Here is a 27,410-nt window from a genome sequence, read left to right on the forward strand (position 1 = left end):
TCCTACCTGAGAAGCTCAAGATCAGGTAAGCGAGACCTGTGGATTACCAGTTAGCTTTGCACCGACTTTACCATTTACCAAACACGTAATGTGTACCAGTCCATCATATCATCAGCGTAAAGTTCGGTAAAATACATATTTCGATACTGATTACATGAGCAAAAGGCTTACTATTGAGTTGTTCGTAATTTCTGTCCATGAATTGTCAACAAAATACACTTACCACAACACTATATTTCATGAAAAGTTGCAAAGCTAAAATAAAAAGACTTTACAGCTGTTTACAGCGCTATACTCATGACGATATCATCCTTAGCAATGAACAGAATAAAGATTTTATGCAGTTCTTTCCAAAGGAAAAGCTACTTTCATCTTTTATTTCATTGAAGACATCATCACAGTCAGTTTGTCAGGTGATACTGATCTGAAAACCATTCATAGCAAGGTGGATTTTTAAGTGTATCTTTTTTCCAAAAGAGATACTTTAACTACTTAACATGTGATGCTTTATACACGTCTGAACAAGATGACCAGATATTTTGAGATAAGTGGACGTTGTATCAACGAAGTTCACTTTCAAAAAAAAAGTTTCATTACATGTCATCCACAAAGTTGTCAAAATGTGAGACATCTACTTGTGTCGCAGGTCAAAGGTCAAATGAGGCTAGTTTGTGAATCTGAATGTTACATGCAAGATTGAAAACAATATCAGTTACAGCATGTGGGTGATGAAATAGGAGCAAAATACCAATAGGGTCAAAGGCGAAAGTTCAAAGGTGAAGTAACTCTGAAGGAATGACTCTGGGTCAGGGGTAAAAGATAAAATTACTTTTATTTCAAATTATCGGGTGAAAGGTCAAAAAGATGAACAGGTGGTAAGAGTAGGGTTGTGAGAGATAGGTACAATAAAGTTCTGACAACCAAAAGTAATAAAAAAAGTTGCAGAAGAATCGAAAATCTCAAAAACATACAAGGTGAATGATAAAACAATATTTTGAATACAGTGATGTGAAACGTTTGGTACGTTCTCTGATGCTAAACATGTACAAACTCTACGCGCCTTTCACTGGTTACTGATACAACAAATTAAGGTAGAACGTGACTATTTTCAACAAACAAAATCAATGTTTTGAAAATTTATTTTCTTTGCTAAAAGTGCATTTCTCATGGCGTAAAAATAACAACTCTGCCGTCCACTTCCTTATTCTTCTTCAGCATATGTAGTAAATTTGACCTTTCACTCAAAGGTCACCTAAAGAATGGCAGCCATTTTGAATATTGAATATAATCGAACTGTTGGTAACTTGGTTCTCTCATTAAACACTTTGCATGGCAACACATCTTAGTCTGTGTCTAGGCAATTTTAGAGGAAAGTCGAAGTCGTAGACTTATTTTCAAGGCATGTTTCAAGCTGAATAATACAATGGAACATTTACACGATATGTAAATTGATCAGATCAGCCTATCATCCAACTTTCTGCAATATGGGTCAAACCATAGACAGTAGAGGGGGGACCCTCTGCTGTCTATGGTCAAACCAGGGCATTTGAAAATGACAGGACTATCCCAAATCCAAGTTGGAAATAAAGATTATCATTTTTTTCTAGGACTAATCTGTTGAATTCCCAATCTGCAGCTTTTCACACTTCCATGCATCTGGTTTTTCTTTTGCTTTTTGTCAAAATAATTTTGGCACCATTGGATTCAATACACTTTTGTAGCAAGCTAGTGAGAGTGATCTAGTAAAGAGACTTGCTCTAGGTCCTTAGGAATATTTAAGCGTTTTGTATGACACAGATAATAATTGTAATTTTTGATGAGATCTGCATTATTTTCATTAGGAATCTGGCATATTTTCTTTTTTTTACTTCTTCATCAAATATGTTGAAATGCACAGTCTCAGACCTGCAAACACAACACATTGTGAATAACATGCGATGTTGTTGTTCACAAATGAATTTCTGCCTGGGCAAAAATCTTTGTGAACAATATTAGACATCATTCACTGGTAGGTTGCACTGACAGGTTGATCGCTGAGCATTTCAAAATGGTTTGAGGGAGTAGAACGTGAAACAGAATGAAAAATCCTGGAAAACACTTCGACAGTTACAACCGATGGAGCGTTAAGATAACAATCAAATATTCTTGTTGTGATACATATAAACCTGTTATTATAACAAGTTTAAAGGGAGGGGGTCTTCCTGTCTACCACTGTATGCATGGGACCCATACAACAGGTCTGTTGCTATGCAGAACACATCCCTTGTGCATATCCAAAGTTTTAAAGCCGTGGCCGTACTGAAACTGGTGACCGCTGCCAAAGCAGCTTCATATAAGTGAAGGGGATGCAACCAAAGTTTATTCGGCAAAGTTTCGCAGTGATTGAAAAGTTTCCAAACTAGTGAACCATGAACACGCATCAAATGCTGAATTAAGTTCACATTAGCTTCACATTCATCATCGCCACTTTCTGGAAAGAGGAAATGTCTATCGAGAGGAAAGTAGTGCAGCTAAAGACGGGATGACCTCCTCCCCTTTAAGCCATCTCACAGGGAGTACTGATGAGAAAACATCATCTATATAGGATAAAGGATGAGAAGTACAAATTGTTTTCTATGACATGATACTGCTCCGATTATAAGTATTTTCTAAAATGCTGTATATATTGGAGGTATCAGGTTTCATTGTGACTTTACAAAGGAACATCAAAATCCAAGCATTCAGCATGCCAATGAACTTGAGCTGTCCCTCATTTTCAAAAAATCAAATGAAGTCATTTTAGTTTGGACTACTGGATCTTGAAATATCAGGAACTCATAACCGATAGTAACATGTAAGAACTGTACCCTCTAGTAACTTCCATCTTTATTAAGGGACTGGTCAGTTTCTTCGGCCTGGGGGGGGCCGGTGGATTCATGGGGGGGTCACCCTGTTTTTGACTTTGGTGATAGGGGGGGTCACCATGTTTTTGAAATGCCCAATAGGGGGGGTCAGTGTGTTTTTGAATTTCGACACAGGCTCATCATTGCCTAAAATGCATCGTGTCAGCCACAATTTCATCCAGTTGCATTTTTCGGCGCGCCCTTCGGGCGCGTAACTTTAATAATCAGACATATTTTTCAGCACGCCCAACTTTAACATATCAGGCATACATATATCAGAGATATATGTATGTTCAATATTTTTCAGCGTGCTCTTCAAGCGCATTACTTTAATATATCAGACATTTTTCAGCACACCCTTCCTGTGCATTACTTTAATATACAAGACATATATATCAGAGATATCAGGATGTTTCATATTTTTCTCCGCGCCCTTCGGGCGCCATACTTTAATAAATCAGAGATATATGCCAGAGATATCTTGATGTTTGCTCTGTGAAAGTGTACTATTATGAGATCTGCATTTCATATGAAAAGCATGACAAATTCGTGATACTTTTCTGTTCTCTCTATGAGAATTCAGTATGAGAAAGCAACATGCACAAATATCAATGTTACAAGAAAAGGTCATCTCAGACTCTGCACACATCAGATTTGGCTAAAATGCCTCTCTATTGTTCCTCAGGAGATTTAATTGGATGGCTGGCAAGTCTTAACACCCATCAAAGTTTTTGATTTACTGCTTTTTCCTGTTTGATATTAATGATTGACATCCATTTCTGTACAACAGTTCAGGACATCTGGTTAAGCATAGAAAGTGTGAAATACATTCACAGCTCATTCAAAATGTACTGTATTCAAACTTTAAGATTGACACTTTGAAATTCCTATCTTACAACTGACATGCCAACAATTTCATTAAAACACAGAATGACTTAAAATATAAATGTATGTAAAATATAACATATATATTTACATATATATATAATATATATATATATATATATATAATATATATATATATATATATATATATATATATATATATATATATTACAGTATTATATTATTACATATTACAGTTGTCGCGTGCCAGGGGGGGGGGTCACCCTGTTTTCAAAATTTGGAATAGGGGGGGTCACCCTGTTTTCAAAATTGGGAATAGGGGGGGTCAGCCACTTTTTGACGTCGGCAAAAAATAATCCACCGGCCCCCCCCAGGCCGAAGAAACTGACCAGTCCCTAAAAAAGGTATATACTTTCAAAATTTTCTGAAGCATCCATTGGTAGTGCAATTCAAAAATATTCACAGCATAAAATGATGCTCGCTTTTTTCCACTCTAGAAAACTGGAGAAAAACATCGCCCTGAAGAACTTGCTCGTTGAAGCTCCAGCTAGTGGGATGAGATGAGATTTAGAGTGCCCTCTAGCAGCAACAACTGGGATTTCTTTTGTTTAATCTCAAAACGCATGGGAGCATTTCGGTACAACTCTGAAAGAATTTAAGTGCAGCTGCTCTAGTGTGAATATCTGCTGAGTAAAAACATCCTAACATCCGAAAGCATGCGAAAAAATTATATCACAATTTAAATCATGGGAAAAAATAGGGTCTTTAAGGCACAATTATTGCTTTAAATCGAGGGATATGAATTTGATATATGATACTTTGCATTGAAGTTCAATCATCTACTACGTTTTTTAAATACTTTTGAAAACCATATCAAATATTCACATTTATTCCATACAAGTATCCACAATGGCACCTTTTTTCAGTAAAAAGGGAAAAATACCACTAATGTTAGTCATGCAACTTTTCAACAAATTTCATTGTTCCTGTTAGTGACTCTTGACCCCTACCTTTGACCTCTGACACTGGATCAGCTGATTTTGACTTGCATGAGAATTATGCCTGTATTATAGTGTTTGTTGAATCTTGGCCCTCTCCTTCATTGAAAACAACTTGACTGCCTTTTTTCACATTGAACAAGATCTTCCTGTGGCAAGTATCTGTTGTACCACTATAATACATTTTGATTTTCTAAACTGACTGATAAACAACTGTAATTATTTAAAAGGCAAAGACGCTTTTTCACACAGACAGAAAATCTCTGGTCTCTTTCTCAATTTGATCTCTTTTTCTTGGATTGACTTTATATGCCCCAATGTTCAGTCAAGTTATTCAATTTCACAGCCACACAAACTCCTTTCAAAGGACCAGTGGCAGGCACGATAAAGAAATTACAACGACCGAGAAAAGGCTAGTCATTTTTCCTTTTAGGTTGACCAGGAAACATGCTCATATCTTCTGTATATCATGTATGCAAAGAGTATTTTACGCACTTATCAGAAATTATACATGCCAATATCAAAATCTGCTGTTGTCTCTGGGTCAAAGGAAGCAAAATACGTTTGTTACCAATCTACACTTCTTGATTTTTGTTACAAGAACCTCACATATTCCTTTATTTCCACCTTACTAGCAATTTACGTATCCTTGTAACAAAGGTTATTATGTGAGAAGTTAATGATGACCTTTCCTGAAAAGTGTCAAGCTCTCTTAAAATGAACAAATTCTCTTCAAAAATCTGCGGTTTAATTTCATCAAATATTTCATTTCTTTGTTTTAAAGGTTTCTTTTCTTCATAAAAAGCTGGAAAAATAGTGAATAAAATACTCCGCTCCTGTAAATTACAAAACCGTCCCTTCCGAGTCATTTCTGAGATCAGCTACAGCCGATTGGCTGTTATCAATCATGTGACTTTCGCTCGAGGAGCCAATCTCGATCCAAGCTCGACACCTGACGTGAATCACCCAATCACGCCTCACTCAGTGTGAAGATGCACGAATCACAGGTCATCGTCGCCAATATCTTCAAAGACGTCGTTTTCCACAACTGCTGACGGAGTCTTCGAACGGACTGGTTTGAAACTGACAGACTGAAATTTATCCTGAAAAGCAAAGTAATTTATTTTGGAAAGTGGGTATATGAGAATCTAAAAAAGAGACACGGGAAAACATGTTTTGATATTAGTTGGCATGCTTGGTCAATAGAACGCAGGCATCACAAGCTGGATTGTTAGGATGCAGTTAGAAGCGATAAGTTGTTACATGCATTGATCACTCGAAAAACAGGCACAGTTAGAGATCTTTCCGTGATGTGCAATTTTCATCGGATGAATTAAATGATGAAATGTGAAATACAGTGAAACACAGTACACCACAAAACTTCACAATACAAGGATGATTAAAAAAATTTATCAACACTTTTTAATTACGCAAAAAGTGACACTGAAACTGCTCTCAGGGTCTTAAATTAACTTGGAAAAAAATGTTCTATATTAGGAATGTATTTGAAGGGTTGAAAGAGTGATAATGAAATTCTAAACATTGGATATTTACAGAATGGATATGCACTTGGTTGTGTGAGGATGTCTGATGGCCTGATGTTCCGAATGGCTTCACAGACTGAAGTTTGTCCTGGAGAGGTGGGAGGAAAAAAGCCACATGAAGTTCTGAACATCAATTACAGTTTGGGGGGAAGAGGAGGGGCAAGGGAGAGGGGGAGGGGTTGATACAATGTTGTCATCATGGTCACAAGTGGAAGTCATACCGTAACTCTTCTCTTCAACATTTTTAACATTGAACTTCAGCTATTTGTACTGCTCAAATTTACAACAGGTTCATATTGATGAATACACTCAACTTAATAAAATATACTTGTAACATTTTTGCTTGGTTTTCCATTGAACAACAACAAGAGAGCATGACCAAAAAGTTGTATCATTGGGAGTTGTCCAATCGAGGGACTTATCCCCTTCAACGTTTTACAGGCAGGGGATGGCATGCCAAATTGGGGGAATTCAAAGTTGTACACTGGATAAATGGTCATGATTTTGGGAGAGGCACAAGCAACGTCATTTACAAACAGACAAAAATTGATAGAGAACACATCGAAAGTTACAGCTTAAGGACCTTTGATATAGAATGCTCCTTTGACATGTTGGGACATAGAGACAAGATAAAGTGAACAAGTTAGGATCTGGACTCTATTGTCGTGAAGGTAATAGTCACATGACAATGACAGTTAACATGATAGATCAATTAGTCACATGACATTAGACAACCAATGGTTGTAAGAGGTGACAGACATACATAATTAATGGAGTCACATGACATTAAGAACCAATAGCAACAATTCTTTAAGGTTTTATTCATAGCTTCTTGTTAAATTTTTTTGTGAATAAATTGTGCAGAGTTCGAGACAGCACATTCATTGCAGATATCATTAGTGAGGAAAGGGTACTAAAATTAAAATTATCATGAAAAAAGTTACGGGAAAAATTGGAACAAAGTTCAAGTTCAAGCCTTATATCCCTAGTTATAAGGTGTATAGATCTGCCTTAGTAAAGCAAAGAACAACGATCCATTACGATTTCTGACAATGCATTAGAACTAAGCTTAATCTGAGTTACAGGACAAAATTATGATCTACGACAAAATATAAAGTCTTTGAAAAACTAAGTAACCATTTCAACATTACTTGCAAAGAGCCTTTCAGAGGGCCAATAGAGTATAATATATCTCTCGCTTTCAATAAAATCAGAAAAAAATTATGATCCAGGTAAATTTATTTTCTTGGGCAATTATCAACTTCTCTGATTTACATGTTTTCATATTTTTCAGGCTTGAAATTTCCGATGCCGTGATAAAACATTAACATGAGATTTTCACTTACTGATATCTTCTTCACAGATTCCTTGGCTTTCTGTGCAGCGCTAGCACTCTCATCTGACGGTGACTACATCAAGACAAACAAACAAACAAAAACATGAAAATGAGACAATAAAAGGGAGAAGTTCCAGACACAAAGGTAAAGACAAAAATGTTAAAAAATAACAGGATTTTTTCCTTTTACTCAAAACAGGTATTGTAAAAAATGCATAATAATATGATTTCAAGATTTCTGAGAAACCTACACTGGTCAACATTTTTTTTGGGCTAATGAAGACTGAAAATCCGCATGTATTGTAAAACCCTTTGAATAAGCTGCATCATTATATTTTAGAGTTTTCAGATTTTCATTGCTAAGCCATCCTAACCATATTAAAAATGCTGAAAAGTTTAAATTAGCAGAATCTGAATTAGCCAATTAGCAAATTTAGTCTAAATTTGCTAAAATAAAGGATGCTGGCTAAAAAGACATATTTTACAATACATTATACTTGAGAAAGTCCCAGAAAAAAATGAAACAATTAATATATCTGTGTACAAACCTCTGGAGTTGAAATTGAGTTATTTGATGGTGATTTGACATGTCCATCTCGCCGCTTGAAATCTCGTCTCGTTGTGCGAATCCTGTCTTGTGGCTGTAAATGCAATCAAAAGATAAATAAGTACATAAATAAATAAGTACAAACCAGTTAACTTGCTCATTCATGAATTAAAGAGTTTAAAGAAGAAGGGTGTTTTTGTTAGGAATTTCAAATGAAATTAGTACACCATGTGTGATCAACAGCTACATAGTGCATCATGGTTGGAAAAATCTGCCATTTTGAGAAAAATTCAAACACCAGTCTTCCAGAAAAGTTTATTTGATTAAAGTGTGCAATAAAAATGTATGTTTGACAATTAAGGTTGTACTAGCTCAGAAACAGAAATTTGTAAACTTTTACTCAAACTTTCCCCAAGTTTTGGATCAGAGAATCAAATTACTCCAAATTTACCGATAATTTAAATTCAACAAAGCCACTAGTAAAAGGGAAACTTCAATTTTGGATTTTCACAAAAACTGAGAAAACTTAATTTACTTCACAGATGTTAAAATGAATCCACACAAGCAGAAGACCAAATTGTAAAACTTTTACATGTTCAAAATAATGTCCCCAAGATGCATTCTTTCTAAATAGACACAACTCAAATAATTATCCACACACCTGTCTCTGCTGTTTTTTCACATCATTTCATCTTTAAAACCTAACTTCCCCATATAAAAGTATACTATTGGTAAAACCAAATCAAGGATACATGTACGTGATCAAATGATTTCAGGAAAATCGAAAAAGAAAATTTGGTTACAAATAACATGACTTGGTATCGCTGTTGTTGAGTCAATGATGGAAGACTAAATAGCGCCCTCACCCTTTTCATTCTGCCTCCCTGTTTCTTCATGATGAGTTCATCAACCATTCCTTGAAGACAGATGCTGATCAAGATTGCTTGGTCACTCTGGATGGCAATCCATTGCAGTTTGTCCTTGGCTACCAGATATTCAAAGGAAAGTTCAAGTTCGGTGGTCCTGTCGCCCGATCCGCCCTCTCCATTCTCCTCATTGATCTGATTAAGATTGTTTTAAAAAATCCGAAGACAAAAACTTATTAAATTTTATTCTGAGATTTTGACAGCTTCAATTTTGACAATTTCAATGTGAACTAATTCTGATCAATTGATATTGCCACGTTGGTCAAAACTCTTTGGCATTTCAGAGTTCATAGTACACAGATTTCTTTACTGAAATTATAGACAGTGGTCTGCCTTTCTATTGTCCACGCTGAAATACAAGAGTTTTAATTGTAACCAGCAAAAATATCACAGTATGTGATGCACGCTGCTTTTCTCTCATTGCATTCATCGTTGGAATACAGGAACAGTTATTTATAAGTGATGGATGTCTTTCATTGAATTACAACTCAGTACATTCATTACATAAAATATCAACTTTAACATTCACTATCAAACTTTGCACGCTGTTATTCTACAAGGACCCAAATACCGCTAAAAGTAAACTGACCTTGTTTTGTTTACATTATGCAAGCTGCCCTAAAAACATACTAGGCAGTGACTGTATAAAATATGTCTATACTGACTTCAATGTGAAGTGAGGAAGATGATCTGGTCATATTGGGGTCTTTGATGACCTAAATAATATGTGAAGTGGCTTCATCTGGTCATACATAAGTATCCAATGACTAAATTCTGGATGAAAAGATGCTTTGGTTATATGTAGGTTTACGACCACTTTAATGCAGTATGAAGGAGGTTGACTTGGTCACGTGTAGAAGATTAAAATCACTCTTCAAAATAACAAACACCAAAACCAACTTACATTACTTCTGACAAAACAAGAGCTGTCTTATTTAAGAACAACTCCAAGACTATATTTTCACATCATATAAACTGAGAAATATCTAGTTATATTTATTATTTATTATTTTTTGTCTAGTTATATGAGGTAATCTAACCTTGTTTCTATTTGAAACTTTTATTGCTAAAAAATGTTATATAAACCTTTATTTACAAGCAAGCAATAAAAGATTATTATCATTGGTATATAATGGCCTAAATATGATATTAAGCATATTGACCAGATCAAATATAGATCTATGATGACTTCAACACTGGGTCACACATAGGTATATAATGACCTCAACATGTCAAGTATATTGGCCAGGTCAACTATAGATCTACAATGAATTCAACACTAGGTCACATACAGGTATACAGTGACTTCAATAAGATATCAAGCAGATTGACCAGGTCAAATATAGATCCATAATGACTTCAACACTAGGTCACATATAGGTATATAATGAGTTCAATATGATATCAAGCAGATTGACCAGGTCAAATATAGATCTTCAATGACTTCAACAATGGGTCACATATAGGTATACAATTATTTCAATATGAAATCAAGCAGATTGAACAGGTCAAATATACATCCATAATGACTTCAATACTACTTACAGAGGTTGTTATTCTCCAGCATCTCATCCTTGTCACTTTAAAGTTTCCTTCTTTGAGTTGGCCATCGTCTCCACGTACTCTGAAGTTTAGCTCCCTGTTGCCAGCACCAACGATGACTTTGGTATTTTTGACAGGGTAGTCTGTGGCACATGGTTTAAACTGGATGAAGCCGTAATACTTGAGGGTCCTTGATAACCGTAAATACTGGAGAATATGGAATGAAAATTCAGAGATGACTAACTTCTACGTTTCAAAGTTCCCACCTTATTTCCTAACTTGAAGGTCTGGCCATTCACTGTAAATCAACAGAATTGTAACCAAACACTGGGGATAGCATCGTGGACACTAGCTTCCGTATCTCTATGTACTGAAGTAATCTCTAAGGTATATTGTTTAACCCCAGCTGCAGTAATATATGCTTTGCTATCCCAGCAATACCTTGCCTTGTTGCAAATCTACGGTGTGAAATCAGAAGCAGACATGGAAAAGACTATGATCTGCGATACAGATTTATTGTGGCAACATCACTTCAAAGGCTAAGGTCTGGAGACCTTTTTTCCAATCACTAGTACCAGTCTTGACCTGATGCACTTTACACGGACTGTACAACTGGCACAGGAAAGGTCAGTGACATGGCAATGGGACTGAAAGACATGCTGATGGTGCTATCCCTGATTCCTGAGTGATGTATAGCGCCACCATGAGTCGATTAAAATTGTCTGCTCTTGCCACACTGATAAGTTCCTGGATGACATCAAAAATGATGAAATACAATGTCTTACAGCTAATGTGCAGAGTCTCGGGACCTTTAGCGAATTGAAGTGCATTGCATACCAGATGTCAGTTTGCCAATGTGTGACACATAAAGCTACATGTATTTCTTCTATTGTTAATGTTTTTTAAAGGCGTCACTCAAATATTTAGGGCTTGTTTAAAACAAACAAGATTCAATGATCATATTATTCTGATGCTTACATCTTTCTTGGAGCCTTTGCTTTGCAGTGCTTCAAGTCTCTCTAACTGCTCTTTGGTTGCTAGGGTCCAGCCGCGTTCTATGTCACTGACCGCCTGAAATTGATAAAACAAAGTTGTTCATCATTTTAGAAAACTGACTGCGCTGTTATACTTGTGTCAATATGAATGAAGTGCAGACAGAGATACACAGGAATCGGTATACATTGTGTATTAGAAAACAAATAAGAACGGCACAGACTCTGTCACAGCCAAGTCACAGGTCAAAGGTCATCTCTATGATTATTCCATACAGTAGTATGTTTATTGACCTCCTGTTTCATACTGTGTATTATCACATTTTTGGATGTTTCCCTTGTCCAGTCAAATCGCTACGGTTCAAACTCGAACCAATAACACATTGTTTACTTCACTTACCTGGACATAAAGTAAATTCATCGCAACTCTGTCGTCTAAAAGGTCATCGTCAAAGGATGGATCCCAAAAACTAACAAAGGGATAAAATTTAATTTATTACAACACTCCTGAAAATATTACCATATGGTATTCTCTTGGACGATACGACTATTTACTAATCTGAAGTGGAAAGCTTGATTTGAATGAGAAATCTTGGCTTTTAAGATGACACAGTCCCCGCTCGCACCATTAGTTGTGATGCACATGCACACTACAATACAATGACGGTGTGCCAAGTTGAATGAAATCTGTTCAGGGATAGTTGAGTTATGGTTCAAACACATAGAAAAATACCGCAATTATACGGTGTCGCTCAAATTTGATCAGAATTGGTATATACCAGTATGGGTTACCAATGATCAACAATAAATGTTGTTTCTATCTGTTCAGTGGAGGAAAATTCTACGTTGATGTTATGGCAATGATTTCTGCACAGTACAACAAGAAAAACAACAAGAAATATTTAAACAGAAAAACAAGAATGACAAAAGTAATTAAGGTCTAACTTTAGGTACTGGAGGTCAACTTTAGCAACATGCATAGCAGAAACAAGCCCCTCTTAGTTTAGTATAAACGGTCTTCCCCATCTACTGTCTATTGTTGCAGCTGGTCTGTTAATATGTAACAGTTCATGAACAATGACAGGAAATGAGTCAAGATCAGTGGAGTTTGCCTGTTTCTCACTGGCATGCCTCTGCACATTTGCAGGATTTCACTTTTCTTACCTCATTTGCACATTTTTGACACTGATGTGTTCATTTGAACAAATTCACATCTCAACCCCTGCATCTACCTGTACACCAAATACTGAGATGGTAGCTTTGGCGGTATGGGAGCCTTTGTGTGTGACGGACATACATCTGCACATACCCACAAATATACAGACATACAGACATGCAAATCAGATGCAAATGAACTGATTCAGCTTATACGATAACCTCACATTGGTACACCAAATGTGAGCTAAAAATCACAATAAAATGGCCACCAGGTGGCCATATTGGATCGTATCGTGAAACAAACTGACGTGCACATATATGCCATAGTACTTTATCTTTGTACCAACCTTGAACAAAATCGGTTCAGGGATAATTGAGTTATGGCTCAAAAACATGAAAAAATTCACAACAAAATGGCCGCCAGACGGCCATATTGGATCGTATCGTGCATACCGGTATGTATGCCACAGTACTTTATCCTTGCACACAGTTTGAAAAAATCGGCTCAGGGATAACAGAGAAACACCTGCTGACGGACAGACGGCCGGACGGATGGGACCCAATCTATAAGTCCCCGCCGGACTGCGTCCGCGGGGACTAAAAATTATTTTAGCATACTGGATCAAATTAAGTCACATGACCAAGATGGCTGCTTCAAATTAGCCAAGTTTGCATGTATGGTATATTTTCTAAAGAATGGACAAACATTTGTCGAAAAATGCGGGCTGCAAGGCCGACTGAATCAAATAAACAAATAGCTCAACATGATTTACTCAAAAACAGCCAAAATATTTTCACACTCTATTGCTGATTTTGCATCATTATCATATGGAATTATGTTTTATAAAATTCCAGCTGTGAAATCGGTTTGAAACGATTTGTTTTTTCACAAGACGTACCTTTTTCGTAGAACTATTTTATGCTTGCTCCCTGCTGTTTTCAACGATATGTAAGGTGATTCAAAATCTTGCATTTTACGGACAACTGGCGGAGTGAAAAAAAAGCAGAATATTACGAAAACTGAAGTAAAGGTCAAAGGTCAGCTATAATCAGTATTGCAAGAAACACTCAATAGAACAGCCATTGTACAACAAGCATGATGTACATATCAGATTTTTTTGGGAGGGGGCAATTTTGAAAATATTTATGTCGAATTCTTTTCAAAACTGGCAAAAAAGTTTGTCGTATTTACTTTCTAGCTTTTTGCCACAATGCAACAGGGTTAATTATTTTATACAATGAGAGGAGTTCTCAAGACCATTTAAATATCGTCATGAATGGGAGTTCTTGTTGTACATTTACATTTAAAGTAAACTATTTGAATTTTAATGTCGCAATTTATCTACATCTTCTTCAATTTACCATATGAGAATTTTAATATGCCTGTTTATTTTCAAATGAAACTGAGCATTTTTGTGTCACGGTGACAACAATGAAAATAGACAGGCTGGACTCTGTTGAGATCACTACCGGTATAATTAAATGAAAAAAGAATACAAAGTCATGAGTCCAGGTTCGTAGGCTAAATGCGCTAAAAAGCCTGTGAGTTTGAACAACACTTCAGCAAATTTTCAAAGGTACATGTACGGTCTTTGAGGTCTAACCTTCCGTCTTTCAGGAGAACACACTCGACATGCTTCCAATGTCAAAAAATTTGTGAAAACAAATGATGTTTTACAATGGTATGTTAAGTGATCTTCATCAATCACTAGTAACCAATCTATTTTCTCCGGGAATTTCAAGGAGTCAATTTAATTTTCTCCAAGACATTCCCTGAATACTCCAATATTCAAGGACTCTGAAGAAATGTATACACCGAGCCTCTTTTCATACACAATGATGAAAATATTGTTGAAGGCCTCCCAGCCAGAGGGTTTACTTACTTGAAAAGGTGCCGTCTGGATCTTTTTTGATCAGAAATAAGGCAAAGTAGTAGACATAGTCATCGGCAAGATCAATATTGGATGCAACAGCCTGTAGACGGAATAGATAAATTTTAGAAATACCGAACTTGATAACGAGATCTTGGCTGGAGTAGACATTATCATGGTAAAAGAGAAAATGTTGAACTTTTGCTAAAATGCCTCAGGAAACTTATACCATTCTATTTCATACTCACGAATGGCTGCTACACCCCAAGAGTTAACATTATTGGGAAAAATTAATTTCTTCGATTTTCACAATAACAGTTCAGTAAAACTTAATCCGCAGCCTTAACATGAGTCTACACAAATAAGCAGACGATACAAATATTGTGAAATGTTGAGTGTCCAGAAAAACTGTCCTTGAGGGACGTTGTACCTTAATGTGTAGTTATGCGTTATTTTAAACACTTTACTGGCCTTCTGGGTAAGTTTAGTCTAGAAAGAAAGTGGTTAACTGATATATTAAAGTAAAAAAGCCACTTTGTTGAAAATTGCAAAGCTACCGGTACATTTTAAAGATTTAGTCTCTGGTAAGGAACTTGTATGATCCACAAATCAAAACATCATAATACCATTGTCCGATTTTCAGACAAACGTTCAACAGGAATTTGTTTCTATGAATGCTGCACTGTTGTAATGAGTTTGGAAAATGCCATGACAACATTTCGACATCTACACAAATGAGCAAAATGATTTTGAAAGATGATGGTCATAATGTTAGCAACAGTCTTACTGTGAAATTGCAGTAGTTGGAATTAGATTTGGAATAAAGAATTCAGAAACAGTAACGTGCTGAAAAATTTTCCATGTACAGTACTCAGAGTCAAACAAAGGGAAGTAAACATTTCCAATTTTGTTTTCCAATTTTGCTAGGCAAGCTGTGATAAGGTTTCATGTGCCAGTACTTACTTCAAGGACATCATCCGTTTGATCCGTTGACATAATTTGCACCGTGATCTTGTGACCATTTAAAAGATAGACGTCAAGTTCAACATCTTCTGCTTCTTGCTTCTGTGTCTCTTGTTGGGCGCTGAGAAAGAACCCGTTGAAAAGGGGACCACTAGCTATCGTGGCGCTCTTGACTTACTGAAATGCGAGATACAAAATTGGTAAATTATCGATCAGATTCAAACTCACAATATACAGCATCCAGTCACCTAGCGAAGAAATCCCAGTCAAAAACCGCTCCGCTAAATCCCCACCCTTAAAAATAGTGGTTCAATAATCAAGCAAAGATGTATAATTATTTTCTGACCGCAACCCCTTGACAGGACAAATTTTAAAGGGAAACTAGAAGTTGCATGTATGTTGTTGTTTACACAAAGTAAAATTAGAGAAACAAAAAGACACTTGTCAGAGGTCGTTGCAATACTGGTTGCTCTGAAGAAGTCCAATAGATCTTGATGACATACGTAATATTTCTCAAAGATACCTTGACCACTGTGTTATATTTTTGAAAGGGTGAAAGGACAATATGACTCTCTCACTCGCTCTCCATAGCATATCCTGTTGTACATCCAATAAACACATCAAGGGATTGGGTCATCAGTTGATAATGTACAAGATGCAAGTCTTGCACTGTCATTAGTTTACTGTGGTGTCGACAAAGACAAATTTTCATTTCATCAATTTGATATTGGGAGATATATCCAAGATAAGTGTTTAGATACAGTAGAAACAGAATATCATGATACTGTCACACTGACTGTGAATACAAATTCAATGGCCTGTGGGTAAAAACATTGTTTGTAAACAGTAAAATTAGGGCACACACACACAAACACATGACCTACACTGTTTATCTGGTGACCTACGCCCTTTGACCTGTAAATGTTCTGGCTTTAAATTACACAAAATACCACTCACTTATTTGTATGAACTTTTCAAGCTTTTCCCGTCTCTCTTCAACTTGTACCGGCGTTAGGGACAGGATCTTTTTTGGAGGAAAGTTTGCCGTGACGGCGTTGCCGTATTCTTTCTTGAGTTTTTCGTAAAAATCATACAGCTGACTGTAGCGTACGGCACAGTGAAAGACTCCATTCACGTGAATGTTGTATGCCTATAATAGAAAAAAAAATGTATACTATAAGTGTGAGTGATTGTCATGAAAATGAAAAATAGGAAACCACCATTTGCTGAAAGTCAAACACAACTATGGTATAGAAATACAAAATTGCTATGGAGAAAGATAAACTAGAGACAAATTGTTGTAAATGTATTAACTAATTACTGATAATTGAATACTGTACTGTACCAGTAACACCCTTTATGATAAGCACTGCAACCTTTCACTACAGTTACCACTATAATATGAGTCCTACATTCCAAGAAAATTTGTCTGAATTTCCTCTCTCGTTTGAGGAAATGAGACGTATACGAATTCACATGTGAAAAAACATATAATTATATATGCAAATAGTGATGTTGAAATTCACGATATATAATATGATAACAATATCAAAAGTTGTTCTCTTGTCACTATGTCTTTGTACATGTTATAAGACACTGCAATTACCATGCATTTTACACTTTGTATCTACAAGAGAGCTGTCAGGTGTCAAATTCAGAATCAGATATCTTTCACTTTCAATTCTCATTCCGTGGCACAAAATACGCATAGCGTATAATGATATCCTAGTTTCGTAACCTTTTACGCATACCCCAAAATCTATCAGTTATAAAGGTTGATGTATTTCCCAGTGTTTGTGCTGTGTCTGTAAAATAAAGTTTCTTGTTGAAATGCCCGCCGTTAACAGGGGTTTCATTAAGAGCCGGCAGCCGTCGAAATGACCGGTTACTCTCACGATTTCGCCGGCTACTTTTTCGGAAATTTGAACTCTTTCATAGCTAAAATATTTTGTACCTTCTGAAATGATACGGACAAGTTTCACAGGCTGTGTAATCAAACTTTTATAATGGCTTTTATGTGAAACAAAATTTAGAAGACGAGCGACTACTACGATCGCCTTGTACTACGATGCAGCACGGTCTTGCGTATACTGCCTCAATAAAAATCGGAATTGCAACGGACGATTCTATTGGCTACCTGAATTGCTGATTCCTATGTGGTGACCTTTACATACGCCAATGAAAACGGGCATACTACACCTGTCGGCCGTTTTTAGCTCAACTCAAAATGGTCGATGAACAAATGAAGACGGAAGCGATCGCAAGGTCAGGCTTCACAACGATCCTCGGTTTGAAGGACCAAGAAACAAGAGAAGGATAATTACGTGGATTTAAACTGTTTTCGAAGGCAATGACCTGATTTTTTTCTCACGAAAAAAACTTCCCGATTACAGTTCGAATTTTAGTAAGCCGACGTGCGTTGCACTGCGGTAGGCTTAGATGTGAAGGTATATAACCAGCTGGACGTATGATATGTACTGCTTTTCGGTCTATCGATGCCAATAAGAATGTCGCCCAGATTGGTTACAATACGATCAGACCTCTAAATTCACTTCAAAAACGATCGTCTGGTTAAATCCATATATGAGCTTCTGAACGTACAAATTTTCACATCTTATATCAAGATTCTTACTTTGCATACCCATATAGTCAACTAACCTTGAGGGTCTTTGATTCTATTTGCGAAATATGGTAATGATTGTCCGTTTTTATCATTATTGTTACATAAATTATCCTGTTTACCTCCCCAGTGGTATAAAAAATTTTCATCTGCAGATTTCCATACCAAACATCAAGGTTAATTTAAGCATAACATTATACATTAATGAAAAGTTTCTCATTTACTGTGCTTAAAATATGAGTTTTTCATCCAGGATGGCATCAACAAGGGGGATTTTCCCCTTTACCAGAAAATTTCGAGGGGCATTTCACCAGTTCATGTGTTCTACGTTACCTCTATGGCGTGACTGGCACCATTTCATTGGGGGAGTGGTCCCCCTTGACAAATAAATTGGGGGTGCCAACATTTCAACAGAGGGGAATCCCCTATCCCCCTGTCTAGATGTAACACTGTATAATATCATCTACATATCAAATTTATATCATTAATAATTATGAATTATTATAGTTTACCTGCTAAAAGCATAGAGGCTCTAAAACGTCAGTTTTCTTTGTTCAAAATATCGTCAACATTACCACATTTTATCATTTAATTATGGATTACCATATTTAGGCCTAATCTCCCAGGTAAAATGGCTTTTATGATATGAACACAAATTGCCCTGGAACACTGCTGATAATTCGCCTGAAAAAACTAGAAATTCAAGTGACTGTGAGCTGTAAAAAGTAAATTTTAGCTCATTTTTCAGGGTTTCCGGCCCTCGGCTGGGAGGGGGAACACCCCTCCCGGATCTTCCCCCGACCCGACCGCTTTGTGGTCTTGCCGCTGCAAGCCGCCTACTTTCCATCATGGCCCCCTACTTCAAAACTTAATGAAACCCCTGCGTTAAATTTGTTGACACAGCCTGTATGTGAGTAAATGCCTAATGTTATTGTTGATATCTGAATTTTACTCCAAACTAGAATTCATTCATTCATCACCAATAACACTGCATATTGGACACAGTGCATGGTGTTTATGAGGCAAATTCTTAGTATTTCATCATACTTTATTGAAATTGAAAGAAAATGATATTTTCTAGAAGAAAAATCGTGGGATTATTATCAAAACTTGAAGCTATCATTCCTGCAAAATATTTATCATTTGTGGTACCATGATTTAAAAATACATTTCCTCAAGTTTTTCAATTTCCTGAATTACTGTGGTTGAAAGCTTCAACCACGATTCTGCACAGTGTACATGTAATTTCAACAGACAATTTTGGGGGTCAGACTTTATCAGTGATGCCAAGTATTCCTGCGTTCCGACACGTTTAGGTAACGAAATCAAACGAATCATTTTCTGACGCAGCATTATATAGTAAATATTCATAACTCAAAAATGTAATATTTCCATATGGTATGTCTCAATGCCGATGACAAAATAAATTGTGACAGAAATGCTTCTCAGCATCACAAATTTACACAACAAACAGAGGGCACAAAAAAAAAAATATGTACATGAAAATTGTTATGAAGGAACGGATATATATTTGACAAAATTTATTTTCATAAAAATCTTATCTTTGTTGCATACACGGGCAGAGTGAAATTTCAATAAAAATATTCCTGCATAGAATCCAAACACATAATGCACGCCATATTCTAAAAAAATCCATTTACTCAATTCTATGATTCATATTAACACAACACGCTGGTTGCAATTCACAATTGATTTTCTATCTGCCAAGGGCACCCAGTCTGTCTGTGGAATATGATACGCGTGCAAGCATTGAGATCTGATTTCGGATGCACAGTGCGACGTTTCAAGTCTCTTTCATCTCTGTTTTCCACAAGGGAGAGACCATACACACTTCCTGCCCCAGGAAATCTTTTCAAAATCCTGCGATAAATATTCTCGCGACTATCTCGTGTTCATGACGTGCTGCAATAAATAACTCGGGGGAGACAGGAAATATGATTTTAAAAATACTCCTTTTTCTGTTTTTGACAAAAGACACATGGCTCATTCCTTGTCCAAATAATGGCCTCTCAGGGAATATATGACACATTGTAAAATTGTTGAGTATTTATGGTTTAGAGTAGCCTGCCTAATAAAAGCTCCCCATAACTTTCGATGTATTTTCCATTCATATTTTGATATTCTTTGTGATACACAGTTACTATATCTACTCTAAAATTCAAAATGTGCCATGTCCAATTGTCAACACAGTCATGTGTTTATTATCCGATATAATTGTCAATGACTAAATGTCAGTCTGGGCTAGAATTCATTTGCAATTATTCATTCATAATATAGCGCATTGTACATGATGTTCAATGCTGGAAAGATTATCATATCATACCAGTATATTGATCGACCAAATTACTGCATTGCAGAAATCTGATTGGTCGAGACATGAAAATAACTGTGCTATATTCACAATATAGCACAGTCGGCACAGCCGGGAGCTCTCAACTCAGGAAAAATTCTCTTCTTACGTTTCAAGTGAGAATTTCAATTTAATATTATGATATCATAGCACTAAACCATCTCGGTATTAAACAGGTAATCCACTCGATTTTGACCAGTTCACTCCATACATGCACTCACTACCGTTTCGCACATATGTCATAAACTGGTCAAAATTTCATGGTATGGCATACCGTCGCTTGGTGTGGTTTATTGCTGAAATATTTTGTTCATGTATTTTGACATACACATACACATAGGGAGGATATTTAAGAAGTACATTTGTTTTCCTGAATATAAATGATTAAAATATTATCAAAAGTTACAGCCACTGCCCTTTTTATCATTTTCATTTCTGTCAGCGGGCTATAATTTGAAAACACCAGAGACTGATTTTTTGCTCAAAGTAAAATTCACAATCAACTTGGAGATCAAACAATCACCTTCAAGTTCCATTTGGTATCATGTCTCAACCTTTAACCCTTTCATCACAATGGTTTGGCCTAAACCCATTGTTATCTATGGTGAGTGTGGACCTGTTTACAGGCAAACACGGGTGGACAAGTCAATGCCATTTAGGACATTGAATTATGACATTTACTTTTCAAATACCCGACTTACACAGTGATAGTCCTTTTGAAGTGGAATTTGATATTGATCACCCGTACGGTGTTTACATGTATTTGCAAAAGGCATGATAGCAGAGGCAAGCCTGTCAAAATCTATTTACATTACACAATGAGCATCTGTAACACATGGATAAGATGTGGCACACTGCCTACATATAATTTTAAAGTCAACAGCTGGATAAACAACGGGTATTTACCTTCTTCAATGAAAATGTTCACCATTCAAAAACATAACTTGTGATTGGTTGATAGTGTCGATCACTTTGTATTCTGCTTTCTGAATAATACGAGTATAATTTGTAAAATATTGATGACTCCTTCAATCTATCGAAGTTCCAGGATTTAAACCTTTTATTTGGAGGAAACATGTATACAGATTTCACTAGATCTGGTTTATGAACGTTTCACCACTTAATTTTTTGCAAATGTCTCTGTTTCTTAGAAAAGTTTGACTTCAAGTTAGAGATACTGTGAAACTTTACAGTAGGACAACTTTCACTTTCAGTTTTACTGTGGAGCATTTTTTCTCTTGCATGTATCTGCATTTTTTTCATTTTACTACACTGTCAGTGTTTTGGTAATGGCGGCAACACATTTAGGTGAGCGGCCAGGACAGCTGAAAAATCGGTTTAATAGACCCACCGTACCCAAAGCTATGTCATACCTCATTTGAAAGCTTGTTTTGTCTACTTTTCGAAAATGCCTGCTGTACTGTCAAAATCTGGCAGCGTAACCATGGTAACCGGCTTCAAACAAAGTACACCTAATAATTACGATTTATGGGCAGGGACCGATATAACGCCCTAAACACCGTCTAAAAGTTAAAAGTAATAACTGACTTGAGTCTATCTACATGTATACTGTGCCATTCTGCAGTAAGCTACAAGTCACGTGACCGTTTGCAACATTTTCCAGCCGAAAAACAGTAACATCGTTCGATAACCGTCATTGTCTGGATTCATTAGCCCTTTACTATTACAATTTAAAAACAGCAATTTGCAAGTTTAACAGTTTGAAATTCAAATTCATCTCCTAAAACATAAAAAGCACGCACAAAATTGAAAACAGCATGACTTTAATACACAAATAGTAAACAAAAGGATTGAAAATATTATTCAACATTGGCTTCGTCTTTCGGCCGTGCGTGCAATGGTGATAACCCCGGATTACCAACCATTTAAGTAACTATATAGGTTGCATTCAGATATAAAGATACCGAACCTAAATATTAAATAAATAAATCAGCAAAATATGTAAATTAAATTAATTAAATGATATGCTAATTAAACCAAAATGGGCCGATTAAGCCCGAATGGGCTTGAGCTAGTATAACTATTGCGCTGATTTAGAAACACAAATTTATGTAGTTAAAAATAAATTCAGAGGTATTATGACAGAATCTACATACTTTTAATGGTAAATTATGCACAGTAATCACACATTGTGAAATATTAAGGTTTTATTTTATATTAATCTTCACTTTTGACCTCAAATTCATGTGTTAAAGTATTGCCACATGTTTCAACATTAGCCTGGCAGGTACACAAATCTGTGCAAGGTAGGTTATTTTGGTGGCATGCACACACAGCTATGCACCGGTTCCTGCCGTGGCATGAGCATATCAAGTCTTTGGTGATCTCAGAAGCCGTTGGACCTTCAAAATAAACCGGGGACAATTTTAGGTCAGTTCTCTGCCACCCATAATCAGTTGGTGTTCCTAAATCAGGCATGCTTACATGTGCGGATGTCCAAATTTTAGTTTGCCACATTGCTCTAAGTACGTGCTGTTTGAAGCTAGCTTCACACGGAGGCAACTTTGACAGTGAAGCCTCCCTTTTTGTCGCCAATTTCACTCGCAACTTGTTTAAAGTGTCATGCGACATCTTTTCTTTTTGTTTGGGTCGTACAGAATAGCTATTAAGGTGCGGGACGCTTTTACTGCAATCTCTACATCGCTTTCTTGTAGCGAAAGGAGGTTTTGAAAATCTTTGAAGCCATTTGATTTCATGGCATTAATATAACAGACTTCTTCCCGATACCCAGAAAAGAGGTTGTTGAGTCAGAGCCTGTTAGTGAGTGCACTGCAGGCAGGATTTGAGAAAAGGTAACAGGCACAGTCTGACAAATCTCGTGAACAGGTACGAATCTATGTGTATTTCGAACAGAAGTGGTGACACCTTTTTCTATCCATAGTTCTTTGAGATGTTGGATTTCAGGAAAGTAATGTACTGCTAAAACTAAAACATCTGTATCGGGGGATTTGATTATGACACGCTCTACCATTTTACCTGTCTCATTTACGAAAATAGTATTTATGGCATGTAGTAGCATACGTGTATCGGCTTCTTCCTGAGTGCTATACATATCGTGCATTTCATAAACACCATTTGCTGTAACACATTTTGTTTCTTTCCCATCTGCAAAACCTCCAGCAAGTACAAGTTTCCATTCTGGATGGAGACTAAATTGCAATGGGGCATGGTTAACTAAGTAGCCACACAGGAATTTGGTGAGAGATTGTTTATTTTCAGGAACAGCAAGAAACTTATTCCAAGGGGGAATTGAACGTCCACCAATTACATTGTACTGCCTGGCACCCTCAACACCACAAGTCCTGCGTGCTCTCTCCCCACTTTTGACTGAGTCCTGAACATCGTGTCTATCAAAGACATCAACAACTGTTATAGCCCTATCAAAACAAGTGATTAACTGCCTCAAATAGGCAGCGCCAAGGTCGTCAAATGTTACCAAATTATTACCTTTAATCATTTGAATAATAGCCATTGCATCGCGAATGTATATAGTTGAACATTTTTCTATAGTTGGAAGCGTTTCTTGACTTATAACAGTCTCTTCGAGCTTCTGACCAAGTTCGCTTTTGTACATTTTCTCATTGTACCATCTTCGTGGAAAAGAGAGACTGGAACTGGTCCAATAGGATGACTTAGGATATTATCCAGAGTAACATCATCCCGACAATTCGCAATTGTTAGAGCACGGCGAAAGACTAGTTCAGAACTGATGTTCGCATTCTTTATATGCCCTTGCTGCTTGATTTTTGTTTTTTTTGACATGTCACTAAATGTTTTAAGTTGTGACCGACTTATTGGAGCATAAAAACTACCATTTTCATTTCAGAGAATGCAGCATTGATAAATACCTCCATCCTGCGGTTACCCATTTCAGTAGCATTGAGCAGGGATTTTTTACATCCTCAGAGGCATGCATACCCGTGGATATATTAATCAGAATATCTGAGCATGCATCATCACTAATCTCAAAAGGATTTGTCATGTTATCCTTCAAGTGATTGACCAACGTTTGAACGTGATCTTCATCTTGTTTCATAGCAGCTGGTTGTGTCTGCCCATGTTCATTGTTCTCTACAATTGTCATTCCAGCCCTGTATTTCATTGCTATCGAATATCTTGCCGTAATATGGCGAGTTAAGGACCATCTCATCAAGGCTGATTTCTTGCGTGTCAAACCCACAATTCCCCCTTCACTTTTTGAATCTCTTATAACTGTTTTTTCGGTTCCCAATGTCACTCCAAATACCATTAAATCGGCCAGCAATTTCTCGAACACTAAATTGCCCGTCTTCAAATGCTGACTGAATAGTCTTTGGTATTTCAAGCATTTCTAAAATGTATGCTGGCATCCAACGCGAATAATTTGTCCTATTTGTACAGAAGAAATAAGGTAACATTGCTGCCACTGTGTGCAAATGTAAAACCCAATTACCTTCTCGTTCTGCTCTTATGTTTAAGAGCATGATGTGTGCGGCATCGAGAAACATATCCCAGTATTTGAAAGTTGGAGAATGTACTCCGCCAAATTCTTTAACTTAATTAGAAGTGGCACAATATACTTCAGTACTGAAGCATCGAGTGTTTTGACTGCAGTAAGACTGTCATTTTGATCACCTTCAGTCAATGTTACTTGTACACAAGCCAACTGTTGCCAAACTTCGTTTGGGATAGTTTGCAGATACCGTTCACGCTCACACCACTCAAAAAAGGCAGAGAAAAAAATCTGGTTTAGTGCCTCATATGCAAGAGACAACCCTCTAACCGCCCGCTTGAACTGTTTCCCGGCAAGCATGAGATTTACAGTTGAACCAGCATAAACGCCAGAGTCTACTAAAAGATCGCCAAGACCACCATCTTCTTCTTTGATTAGTGATTCAGCTGTTCAGCACGCGCGCATCTTCAAAGCAAACGCGCACTAAATATTTGGGTGCATGAATGGTCACGTGACAGAAAGTTATGAGATACGGTGTCGAGAAGTTAAATATAGAACTATAAAGATGTAATTACAACTGCAAGCTGTAGAATGGGTCAGTTTCAACATATTTAAAGACGATATCGCTCTCACGCACGCGTATTAAGAGTTTAATATCAATTTTAACAGTTTTAAGGTCACGTGACATAGTAATTATGCAAACATTTTTCATAATTAATACTCTGTTTTACAGTTGGATGATAATATAACACACAAAAGCGAATTGGTAACTCAAACCAAATCCATTCCATCAAGAATAGCAGACATGGTTAAAAACGTTGAATTTAATGCACTTTGTTTAAGGCCCGTTTCCATGGTAACGCTGCCAGATTTTGACAGTACAGCAGGCATTTTCGAAAAGTAGACAAAATAAGCTTTAAAATGAGGTATCGCATAGCTTTGGGTACGGTGGGTCCATTAAACTCGAAAACTAAGCCACTTTTCTTGAATTGGCCGCTCGCCTAATTTACTGGGGTTTGGAACTTCCCTTTGGTATATCAATGAGATCTGATTATGGGACAGCAGAAATGTTACTAGGGTTCCCAAATCCAATATTCCCCAACCTTAGCAAAACATTCGACAGTAGTTCTAATTTATCTCCCTGTGATTGAAATCATAAAACAATGAAAATTCAAAGAAAACCCATTTTCCTTACAGTGGAAACCTTGAGTGGTCAAATTGTGATTATATTAAAGTCACTTTTTAACGATTTTTTCACTCTTTTTGGTTTGTTCTGTATGTCAATCACATGTTCTTTTACTACTCCCTTAATCATGTTGAAAAATTCACTATTTTAGCTTGTCAACACAGTGTCTATATGTGTAAAATGCACTATTATTGTATAAATTTGAATCAAAGTCCAGACTAGAATTCACTTGTCAACAATTACAATACAGTCTTTAATACATGTACACACAAAGAGGCTGAGTTGACAAGCTGAATACTGAGTTTATCGACATGCTTTGGGGAGTAGAACAAGAAACTCTGGTTGACATGAAAAACAAAAATAGTTAAAATATCATCAAAAGTAATATCACTGTCTCTTTGAACGCAAATAGATGTAGAGAAATACATAACCTAAATCAGTCATTGAGACCAAAAATAGAATATGAGAAAAAGACACAGATGTTAGCGATACAAATGTACCTGCACGCCAAGCATTATGAAAATAATTAATCAGTTATAAAAATAATAATCGGTTATAATGAAAAAAATAATCTCTTCAATATAGAATTTTGCTATAAGGTGTACATAGAATTGCAGTAAATGATAAGGAACCTTTATCAACCATTAACATTATGGTCAATACCATTTCATACGGTAGGTTTTGTATAAATCTGAACTACACTTAAACCAAACAATCTTCTTTTCACAGAAAAAAAAATATTTCTCTATTCATTACTGATAATTAGAACCTGATTCATAGTTCAATTAGCATCCTAATTAATGTTTGCAAAACTGCTCATTACTCACTCAGTCAATTATTAACATCAGTAATTGTTAAATTAATTTATTAATTATTTGGGCGCTGTCTACTGTCCAAGTATTTATTTTCATTTGGTAAACATGCGCAGCAAATTGATGCACTTTGATTGACTTACTCCAATATCAATAATTGTCAGTCTTTATGGAAGAGCTCATTTGAGTTATTCTACCCTGAGTACTGTTGACATTTCAACTCTTGTGTTGCTGCGATCACGTTCCCAATTTTACTGTTGCTAAGCTACCATCAATTTATTGGATAACTTCATCTTTAAAGTTACCTGCTAGTCTGTGCTGATGGATTTTAATGGAAATACAGAGATGAGAACCAGCAACTTC

At 36.4% G+C, this 27,410-nt stretch overlaps 1 protein-coding gene across 1 annotated transcript in view; it reads right to left on the minus strand.

The window, feature by feature from the left end:
* Positions 1-813: 813 nt before the first annotated feature.
* The window catches only part of LOC139115738 (sorting nexin-17-like), a 43,879-nt gene continuing 17,282 nt past the window's right edge, over positions 814-27,410 (minus strand). The window contains 13 exon segments of the mRNA XM_070678064.1: positions 814-5,829; positions 6,281-6,358; positions 7,617-7,679; positions 8,155-8,247; positions 9,020-9,214; positions 10,625-10,828; positions 11,600-11,692; positions 12,014-12,083; positions 13,671-13,755; positions 14,655-14,745; positions 15,606-15,777; positions 15,779-15,782; positions 16,563-16,755. Of these exon segments, the coding sequence (XP_070534165.1) occupies positions 5,728-5,829; positions 6,281-6,358; positions 7,617-7,679; positions 8,155-8,247; positions 9,020-9,214; positions 10,625-10,828; positions 11,600-11,692; positions 12,014-12,083; positions 13,671-13,755; positions 14,655-14,745; positions 15,606-15,777; positions 15,779-15,782; positions 16,563-16,755 (1,443 nt within the window). The 3' untranslated portion in view covers positions 814-5,727.

The sequence above is a fragment of the Ptychodera flava genome, chromosome 17, assembly GCF_041260155.1.
Source record: "Ptychodera flava strain L36383 chromosome 17, AS_Pfla_20210202, whole genome shotgun sequence".
Classification (NCBI taxonomy): domain Eukaryota; kingdom Metazoa; phylum Hemichordata; class Enteropneusta; family Ptychoderidae; genus Ptychodera; species Ptychodera flava.